This window comes from Triticum dicoccoides, chromosome 2B (genome assembly GCF_002162155.2).
Source record: "Triticum dicoccoides isolate Atlit2015 ecotype Zavitan chromosome 2B, WEW_v2.0, whole genome shotgun sequence".
NCBI classification, from domain to species: Eukaryota; Viridiplantae; Streptophyta; class Magnoliopsida; order Poales; family Poaceae; genus Triticum; species Triticum dicoccoides.
In genome coordinates this window covers 571,606,684-571,617,488 of record NC_041383.1, presented here as the reverse complement: position 1 = coordinate 571,617,488, position 10,805 = coordinate 571,606,684, and the positions used below count along the sequence as shown (strand labels likewise).

The 10,805-nt window shown below is 44.5% G+C and overlaps 1 protein-coding gene across 1 annotated transcript; it reads right to left on the bottom strand.

Annotated features, from left to right (window-relative positions):
• Window positions 1–341: 341 nt before the first annotated feature.
• LOC119368038 (leucine-rich repeat extensin-like protein 5) lies at window positions 342–2,238 on the bottom strand. Its single transcript, XM_037633400.1, has 2 exons — window positions 914–2,238; window positions 342–677 (listed from the first exon to the last, which is right to left on the bottom strand). Exons 1-2 carry the CDS (start codon window positions 1,248–1,250, stop codon window positions 637–639), a joined length of 378 nt encoding a protein of 125 aa, XP_037489297.1. The 5' UTR covers window positions 1,251–2,238; the 3' UTR covers window positions 342–636.
• Window positions 2,239–10,805: the final 8,567 nt, after the last annotated feature.

Below are 10,805 nucleotides of genomic sequence, written 5' to 3'. Positions count from 1 at the left end.
GCGTCGGCCCAATAGCGTGGCGGCATGGATGCTTGGAGCAAGAGTGTGCGCACGACGTCGTTAGTCGAACGAATGGCACGCTCAGCTTTTCCATTCTGAGAAGAAGTGTATGGACAAGAGAAACGCATCACCGTACCGAAGGGAAGGAGGAAATCCCTGTTTTGAGCACTATCAAACTCACGTCCATGGTCGCACTGGAGGGTCCGAATGGTTCGACCAAAATGCGTGCGAACGTAGGCATGAAAGTGACGAAAAATGGAAGGTACATCAGATTTTTGTTTGAGAGGGAAAGTCCATCGATAGCATGAAAAATCATCAATTATCAAGAGATAGTACTTGGCTCCGGAAACACTAGACAAAGGTGCTGTCCAAAGATCACAATGCAAGAGATCAAAAGCAGCAGTAGTGTGACTAGTCGAGGAAGTAAATGGTAGACGAACATGTTTTCCGGTTTGACAAGCATGACATAAACGCCCATCCACTACAGGTTTATTACAATGTTCTAAGGATTTATTGGAACGAAAAGTAGCATCGCCGGGGTGACCCAAACGCCGGTGCCAGAGGTCGGTGAGGCGTGAGACGGTGACGGCGAGGGCCGCGGGTGCAGCTGGAGGGAAGACGTCGTACAACTCGCCTTCACTGTTGCACCGAAGAATTGCCGCCTTGGTTGCAAAGTCCTTCACAGAAAGGCCATACGGGTCAAATTCGACGGAACAATTGTTGTCAGTGGTTAAGCGACGTACAGAAAGAAGATCTTTGACTAGATCGGGAGCAACCAGGACATTATTTAGATAGAGAGGCCGATTAGGGTTAGGAAGTGAAGCAGAACCGACATGGGTAATACGCATGGGACTACCGTTGCCAACAAAAACTGGGGGATAATGAGATACAGGGGCGACGGAGGACAACTTACCGGGATCGGTCACGAGGTGAGTGGAGGCGCCGGAGTCCGCAACCCAGCCACCGCTAGGCGACTGCAGCGAGAGGTTGTGCAGGGCGCCCATCAGCGCCGCGTGATCAACTCCATGAGCATCGGAGCTGGCCGGTGGAGGGTTGTACTGTTGCTGCTGGGGAGGCGCCGGCAAGTACGGCTGGTGGTGGAAGGCCGGCGGCTGGTGCAATGGCATCGGAAAGGCCGGGTAGAAGGAGTACTGCTGCTGCTGCAGGGGTCCGCTGAAGGCGGCATGGGCCTGTGGCGGCCGTGCGCCGAGGATGCCAGGCGCCGAGCGTGGTGGAGGAGGCAGGGCCATGGGGTAGGCATAGACCTACCCCGTCCATGGTGGTGGTGAAGCGGCGGCGCCTTGATACCTGCCGTTGGTGGTGTAGCGGCGGCGTTTGTTGTGCCCCTAGTTGGGTGAGGGAGAAGACGTTTTGCCGCCGCCGAGACCAGGGGCGGGCGGCCGAGCCTGGCCGCCGGAGGCCACACCCGAGTGCGCGGGCGACGGACCCCGCTGCTGGACGGCGAGGGCGCTGTGATGGGTGGAGCCGGCGAAGTTGTTGCCGATCTCGTCGTGCAGAAGCATGTCGACGGTGACGTCAAAGGGGATGGGAGTTGGGGACTTCTCTATAATCTTGGCGGTAGTCTGATGACGATCCTTGTTGACGCCACGCAGAAGTTGGATGACCAACTCGTCATCGTCCAGTGGCTTGCCGGCATCGCGCAGCGCGTCGGAGATGGACTTGAGGCGGGCGCAGAAGACGGAGATTGAGGAGTCCCCTTGACGAGTCTCGGAGAGCTCCGTCTGGAGCTGGAATCACCGCGCCCGATGGTTGTTGACGAAGAGAGCCTCGACGGAGGCCCAGGTCTGGGCGGCGGTGGCCTCCCGGTCGAGCATGAAGGCCGCAAGCTCCGTCACCATCGCGCCGAGGAACCATCGCTTCACCGCCTTGTTGACGATGTTCCAGCATGCGTCGCCGGCGTGGTCAGCGAAGTCCGGCGCGATCCAAGAGGCGACGTCGTACTGATCGATGGCGTCCAGCATCATCCCCTGCCAGACAGTGTAGTTGGCGCCGTTCATGGCGAGGCGGACGGGGAGATTGATGTGAGCGCCCTCGACACGCATGGCGTGCACATACGCGGGCGTTGGGTAGAAGTGGGGTGGCGGCACTGTCTGGAGAGGAAGAGGAGCGGGAGTGACAAGCAGAGATGGGGTGTCGGGAGAGATGGTGGGGTTTGGCTGGGAAGAGGTAGCGGGAGGAGTGAGAGGAGATGAGGTAGCCGGAGAGGAGGCTGCGGCGGCGGCGGCGGCCGCGGCGGCCGCGGCGGCGTCGACCTCGGTGGCCATGGCGGAAGCGTAGATTAGATCAAACTGATACCATATTGGAATATAGAGTTGAGCTCAATCACAGATTGTATTCCTCCCAAACGGGGCAGTACATAATATAGGAGTACAGAGGGAGGAAGAGAGATACACACGCACGCACACGCTAACTAATCCTAACTACTGATCCTGCTTTCACGTAGTGGATTAGGCCGGTGCTGCATGGTGAGATGGATCGGTACTGCATGGCGCATGCATAGGCGGCAGCGCACATGGCTCCTGAAGAGTAGCTCCAAGCTGGTATGAACGTGTAGTCTAACAGTCTTTAGTATCGCTTTTATCGTGAACACGTTTATTAGTTGAGGGTGTGTCAACGGGGCTGGTTCCCCTATTGGTTGGGTTGTGGTCTCTATTGGTCCACAGGACTTTATAGTGATGACACTGTATTTGACAAAAGGAATTTACGCAATAAAGATGTTTCTAGATGTTGGTATATTTTCCGATAAACTTAGTCAAATCTTAACAAAATACAATGGCTTAGAATTAAACTAGAGTCACTTACACCGAAACGGAGGAAGTAAAAAATGTATACATCAACCTCCATACGCTTTAAGTTGTACCTTTTTCAAAGTAATTAAACCTTAATATTTCTATAGTGCATGCACATATAAGTTGTATATGTGTGTATGACAAGTTGTTGACGCAGTAAAAGAACATGCGGTGCCCCCATGTTTGGTTTTGGTAATTGATGACAATCTCTATGGACTAATGGTTGTCTTGAGTTATATTTGAAGGATTTGTCCATAGGCTTTTCTTGAAGTCCATGTATTGATTTCAAGGAGTTTATGAGTTGACCAATGTGCTATTAAGGAAGTATCCAAAGATTGGTCATGTGAGTGTTGAGCTTATTAAAAGCATGTCTTGAAGAAGATTGTGTGATCATTCATGTTTACCTTCAAAATATCATCCAAATAAAAAGAGTTGGAAAAATTCAAGGTTTATCAAGACTAAGTCAAGAGTGAATCAAGTTGATCAACTCACAAAGCATAGAAGATGTACCGAGAGGGATCAAGTGATCCCATGGTATGGTCAGCATTGTCCATTGCACTTTGTGTACTAACCCATGGTCTATGTGAGAGTTCTATGTGGAGTTAGGTATGTGTCCATGGGCTTGCGTCAAGAGAAAGATATCATACAACCCATGGAAAGGATGACATCAAGTGGTGATCATCATGAAGATTGCCGTGTGCAAGTTCAAGTGGAGCATCACGAAGAGATCAAGTGCTTGAATCTTGCCATCCATTATGGTGTCAAGGGACTTGTGAAGATGTGCCGAAGAGTGGCTCACCCATAATGGACTATGAGGGAGCAATCATCTAGTCTTCATCGAGCCAACGCAATCAAGAAAGGTGGTCCAACTTGAGGGAGCCAAGATCTTCATCATCTAGTTCAAGTGGACCATGTGCAAGGCAAAGGTTTGCCCTTGATAGGTTTTCTATTTTACCGGTCTCGTGGTGGTAGTTGGGAGACCGGGTTATAGGATCGTTTGCCGTACTATCAAGGGGGGCTCTCAAGTTGGTAGCTTGATCGTATCGTTAGTAGAGAGCTCAAACCATTGCATACTTGCATCATGTTTCTTGGTTCTTGTTTGGTTCTCTTTGTGAGTCTTAGAGCTTATGGTCATCTTGATAACAAGCTTGAGTTCATCGAAAACAGAGTTCGCATGCGTCTTCTATGATGTTTTCGGTGTTGGAGGTTTTATCGGTCTTATCCGATAAAGGGTTCTCACCATTTTCTTATGGGCCTTTTCTATTTTGCTTCTTATTTATATTTCTTTCAAGATTGTGTTATCCCTCGTAGCTAGCTTTCCAACAAACTTGGTTTCATCGAATTCGGAGTCCGTTTGCAAAAATTGTGGCAGTTTTGGTGTTCTGAAAAGGCTGCAGCGGTACTACCGCGAATTGGAGCGGATGTAATTTTTTACTACCGTGCGAGCACGGTACTACCGCGGCTCCTACAGCGGTAGTACCGCTCTGGACCAAAAAACTCGTCCCAAGTCCTGTGGAGGTAGGCACGGAAGTATTTTTTTAATACCGCTCGCAAGCAGTAGTACCGCTACCCTTTGCGGTAGTACCGCGATCCCTAGCGGTAGTACCGTGAGGACGAGCGGTAATACCGCTCCTTGGAGCGATAGTACCGCTTTGGCTGGCTGTGAGGATAACGGTTGGATTTTTCCCCACCTATAAAAGGGGGTCTTCTTCCCCAATGAACCTCATCTCTTTAGCTCGTGTTCTTCCCCCATTGTTGACCTTCTTCGAGCTTGCAAACTCTCAATCCCTCCATGGATTCTTGCTAGTTTTTGAGGGAAAAGAGAGAGGAGATCTAGATCCACATTTCCACCAATCACTTTCTCCTCTATGTGAGGGGAATCCCTTGGATCTAGATCTTGAAGTTCTTGGTGTTCTCCTTCTTGTTCTTCCTCTCATCTTCCTCCCTAGCATTAGTTGCTTCGGTGGGATTTGAGAGAGAAGGACTTGGGCACTCCATGTGCCCTTGCCATTGCATTTGGTGCATCGGTTTGAGTTCTCCACGTGATACGTGGAAGTTATAAGTTGAGAAGCTTATTACTCTTGGGTGCTTGGTACCCTTGAGCTTGTTACTCTTGGGTGTTTGGACACCCTAGAGCCTGTTCCTCTTGGGTGCCTTGGCTCCCTAGACGGTTGGTGTTATTCGGAGCTCAATCATTGTGGTGTAAAGCTCCGGGCAAGCGTCTAGGTCTCCAATTAGGTTGTGGAGATCGCCCCGAGCAATTTGACGGGTATCGGTGACCGCCCCAAAGGGTTGCCAAAGTGTACGGGTTCGGTGACCGCCCCCAAGGGTCGCCATTTGTACGGGTTCGGTGCCTGCCCTCAAGGGTCCCTTAGTGGAATCACAGCATCTTGCATTGTGCGAGGGCGTGAGGAGATTACAGTGGCCCTAGTGGCTTTTTGGGGAGAATTGTGCCTCCACACCGCTCCAAACGGAGATTAGCATCCGCAAGGGTGTGAACTTCGGGATACATCGTCGTCTCCGCGTGCCTTATCTCTTGTGATAGCCATATTGTTTCTTGTCGTATATCTTGCTATCACATAGTTACTTATCTTGCTTAGCATAGGTTGTTGGTGCACATGGGTGAGCCTAGTTGTTTTAGGTTTTGTGCTTGACAAATTAACTGCTAGGTTTATTCCGCATTTGTTCAAGCCTAAACCGTAATTATTTTAAAGCGCCTATTCACCCCCCCCCTCTAGGAGACATCCTCGATCTTTCAATTGGTATCAGAGCCTCGTCTCTCCTTGTTAGGCTTAACCGCCTAGAGAGTAAAGATGTCGACTAGGGGATTAGGATTCTCTGACACTCTTAGTTTCGATGGCACAAATTTTGAAGTTTGGGTAATTCGCATGCTTAATCTCTTTAGGGTCATGGACCCAAATTTAGAGCGAATTGTAGATATGGGTTTTTCTCCTCCGAAGGATCCCCAAAGATTATCTTTAGAGGATGAGAAAAACTCTTATCTCAATGCTCAAGCTTCTAATGTTCTTTTCGATGCTTTGAGCAATGTAGTTATATTTCAACTCATGCCGTTCCGGGATGCTCATGAGTTGTGGACGAAGCTTCAAGATAAATATGGTGTGTCCAAGATTTGTGGGGATGATTTTTCTCCCTCCACCTCCAGCCGTATAGTCTTCTCAACTTCTTCTACTTCACCTACATGTGGTTTGCCACAAGGTAATGATATGGTGAGTAGTGTTGTTCATTGCAATGATGATAGTATGCTTATTGTGGATGATCCTTCATCACTATATTATTGCAATGCTCCTTCTTTGGGCTTTAACACTTCGAGCACTCCAAATGTTCACATGCTTGTGTTGATAGTCCTTGCATATCATGTAGAAATTGCTTGCCTAAATCTCATGATGATATGCTTGCTATATCTTGTTGCCATGATAAAATTGCATGTATTTCCTCGAGTTGTTGTGCTAACAATGTAGAGGAAACCCAACACTCCATGGAACAAGATGTGGTCTTGAATGGTGCTTCAAGGGATCCTACATCATCATCTATTGCGTTTTGCCTTATGGCCAAGGCTTCAAAGGTATCTCCCACTTTGAATCCCAATATATCTTGTGATGATATTGATGATGGCAAGAGTGATGATGATGTCGATTATGATGAAGAGAATGATGATGTTGCCTCCTTAAAAATTAAGGGGGAAATGATTTTTAAAGCTCTTCTTAAGAATAAAATTGCTCATTCAAACTTCATTGAAATCATGTCGATTGCTATTGAGAGCAAGAAATATATTGATGAGTTGGAATCTCGTCTTGAGGAGCATGAGGTCACCATTGATAAAATGGAAGGTCATGAGCGTGATTACGCTAATGAGATTGCGGATCTCTCTCAAGCTCTTGAACTTGAACAAACCATGAAGGAATCTCTTGAGGATACTTTTGCTCTAGAATTATCTAGAGTGAAGGAATCTAATGATAGAGCTCTTGAGGTGGCCAATGTTTTTGAAACTAAAAATGGTAAGCTTGAAGTTGCTCATGCTAGACTCCTTGAGGATTTTGAGCACCTCGAAAATGGCTCAAGGGTCATCAAGGGTGAGCTCGTCAAACTCACCGAGTCTCATGCTCAACTTGAAGCTTCTTATTTAAAAGATCTTTCCAAGTTGCCTTCTCCTCTTGTTGTTAATGATGATGCTTGTGCTACTAACTTTATTTTAAAGGAGAATGTTGAGCTAAGGGCTCAACTTGAGTTGCTATCTAGCAAGTATGGGAAATTGGAAGAAAGTCATGAAAAGCTTTTTAGCTCTCATGATGATCTTCTTGTATCCCATAATGTGCTAAAAATAGCTCATGAGGCTATGATTGCTAAGGTAACATATAGTGAGCCTCATGTGGATATTAGCACTACTTTTAGTCAAAATGCTATATTGCCTTGTGCTAGTCCTCGTAATTCGTCTATGCATAAAATTGGTACATCTTGTGATGAATTGCTTCCCTTGCCTTGTTGCTCTAATGATGAAGCTTATACTTCCTCTAGTGCTTGTATTGGGACTAACCATGTAGAGGAAATCAAAGAGCTCAAGGCACAAGTCACTTATTTTAAGAATGACTTGGAAAGTGTCATGAAGGGAAGGCCACACTCAACAATATCTTGAGTGTGCAAAAATCCCCCAATGACAAAGGTGGACTTGGATTCAACTTCAACAAGAAGAAGAAGTCCAAGTTGAACAAGAAGAAGGGCCAAGAACAAGTCAAGAATTCATCCAAGATTATTTGCTTCAAGTGCAAAATTGAAGGGCATCATGTTAGATCTTTCCCATTGAAGAAGAAGGCCATTAGTGACAAGCAACAAGGGAATAGGCCACAAGTTCAATCTCATGCTCAACCTCAAGTTGAAGAAAGGCCACTTCCCAAGAAGACTCAAGTTAATGCTTCTCTTGTGGAAAAATCAAGTGAGAAGAAATTGAAGAGTAGATGTTGCTACTTATGTCGTGAGAAAGGTCAAGTCGCTTCTTCATGCACTAGTGGTAACTTATCCAACCCAATTATTATTGATGATATTTATTCTCTTAGGAAGGATAAGGTTGGCAATGTGTTTGCCAAAATTATTGGTACTCAAAGTGGCATCAAGAAAAGAACCATTTGGTAGCCAAGCCTATTGTGACTAACCTCTTAGGACCCAACTTGGTTGGGGACCAACAAGCTCAAACTTGATCAATAGGTGTTGTTGGAGGGCATTGGAGACTTGGCTACATTATGAAGAATTAAGGGGACTTCATCATTCTTATTGTCTCAAGCCAAGTCAATTGGATTATCAAGTTTCTATCTTATATCCAATGTGCCTCCTTGCGGTAACTTGTACTTAAATTGTTTACATTGAGAGTTACTTGCCCCCTTGCATGTTTTGGTTTTGTTCCTTGCATGTGTTTGTATATTTTGTGATTCCAACTTGCTTATCTTGAGCAATCAAGTATGTGTGTGTTGGTTTGCACATCATGTACGTGTGTGTCGTGCGTTGAGCCTTTATGCTTTTTTTTTGTACCCTAGTTGGCTCTTGTGAGAGATTAATGGAATATCCCATTACGGGGGAGTGATGTGGGTTGTACACCTCACAATCCTATAATTGCGTGTACATGAGTAATACCATCTAGTACTGATATTTCAAGATTATCTAGTCGCTATATGGTATGTCTTCTCATGATAAATTCAAATTCTAAATAGTCCATTAATTATCTCTTGTTGGATCCTCTTATTGCCTCTTGTTAACTTTTCTTTGGTATCACATTATGGGGGAGTAATATGCTATGTGCATATTACAAGCCTAGAAAATGTGTACATTTGAGATATTGTCACTTAGAGTTGATATGATTAATTATCTTGTTCCTAAGTAACATGTTAGCTCTACAAGTTGCAATTTGCTTGTGTTTGTTGTGAAGATGATGTTGGATGTCCTTGTTATCTACCACTGGGATTTATTTCAAATACTTCTTGTCTTTGACAATTGGTAGTCACTTATGTGGGGTAGAATTTGTTGATCATCCTTACTTTGGCTTTTGTTTTTATTTGCCTTTTCTCTTGCCAAGGTTTGTGTCAACTCCCGTTGTCTTCCCTACCACTTGTGGATCTTTTTTATTTCTTATTCTTGTCTAGTGGTTTCTAGATATAGTGAAAGTGGTGATCCCACCTTGTGCATTTTGTATTCAAATGCAAATCCTATATAATGCACAACTCGTGGGGGAGCTATCATATTTTCTTTAGAACACTCTTCTTGTGATCCTTATCAAGTGTGTTTTGGTGGAAGGCAAGCCATTTCTTTTTGGTACTTTGTGCCATCATGAAACTTTGTTGAGAGATTGGTTTGTTTGGAACCATCCTCTCTTTGGGAGTTTGACATCTTTAATTTAATGTGTATCAATGGATATCTCATTCCTTGATGTATGTTTAATGATATCTTCCAAGTGATGATTTCTCCATCTGGTATCCTTTTCACTTGGCATTTCTTTGTCTTTTGGTTTCGGGTTTTGAAAGTCTTGAGCATGCATGTTTACTTCATGTATGTTATAAGGCATGCTTTCTTTCTTTGACTCAATATATAGGGGAAACGCCACCTAGTCTCAATTTGGATGAGATGTGCATGAAATTCATTTTCATATCTATATGCACATATTTATGTGGAGTTTGTCCTATGTATTGGTGTTTCTAACTATTTGGTCCCGATGAGTTTGGGTACCATTTAGTTTGTGTTGTTCTTCTAGGAACATTTGGAGATGCATTGGATGCTCGGCTCACTCACAAGGAAGGTGTTGTCACCATGTGCATATTGGAGTCAAGCTAGGATGATCAATAAACTACTATCTACCTTTAATTGGTTTCTACTACATCCTTCCAATGATATCTCGGTAACAAGTATCTATTCATGCTTTTCTCTCTTGCATTCAACCTTGTGTAGGTTATATCTTGGCATGATATTAATTTCATATCTTGTGATACTTGTTTCCTTTCTCAAAGCATCCCAACGATGATCTCTTGTTGCTAGTTGTGATGTCTTTGATGGATGTGTGATTGGACTTCATCTATATACAATAAGACCATATCTAGCCATGTGATATGCTTCCAAGCAAATATTTTATTGGTATATGTATGACTTCCTTTTGGATATCTTGTTCCTTCATGTTGTAACTATTCTGGGTGTACATCCTTCTTTGTAGATATATATCATCATGATATCGTCTACCTAGAATCTTATACACTTGAGAGAAGTTTCATATCTAGATGATATCCTTTCTTTCATGTCCACGTTGTCTTTCTTTGTTATTTCTTTGGTGGCTCCGTTAAAGCTTTTGCCTTGAGCGTGTGTCTTCTATCGTTGCATCTTGATGCACTCTTGTGTGTTGAAGATTATTTTCCTCATGCTTATCTTTACGAGGCTTTTGCCATCTTAATTGGTATCCCTCGTCTTGACAAGGCATTCATCTTCTATCTTCACCATGGGTTGTCACAAGCATAGGTTCTTTATATGCTTATTAGTAAGCTTGTGAACCCATTTGCTAGTTGTGCGTGGGAATGATAGGCCTTGCACCGTGTGCCTCATTCTTTCAAGACTTTATTGATGCTTAATTCTCATCCATACATTAGTCTTCTCAAGTGCATTACCTTGACTCACACACATCATTTTGGTTGAGCCCATTCTTAAGTTGCCTCTTTTACTTTTTGCTCAACCATGTGTTTGTTGTAAGTACTAGGCTTTGTTTCCTATATGCTCACTTGCACTTGTTGTAAGTTTCTATTGATTTTGGGGGAGCTATGATCCTATTTTGTGCACTTTGTATCCAAATACAAATATTCTTATGTTTGCACGAATCATTGGGAGCTTCTCTAGTTTCTTTAGAACACTCCTTTGCTCATATCATAATATCCTTTATTCTTGTGGCTCATAGGATCCTTGGTCTAGTTGGTTCCGTTGATATCCTTTGATTGCTTGCTTAAATTGGTGTATTTT

Coding starts and splice junctions, on each gene's coding strand:
- LOC119368038 (XM_037633400.1), bottom strand. CDS start 1,250: ATGGCCCTGCCTCCTCCACCACGCTCGGCGCCTGGCATCCTCGGCGCA. Junction 678..913: donor TCACCTCGTGACCGATCCCG/GTAAGTTGTCCT, acceptor CTTTCTGTGAAG/GACTTTGCAACCAAGGCGGC.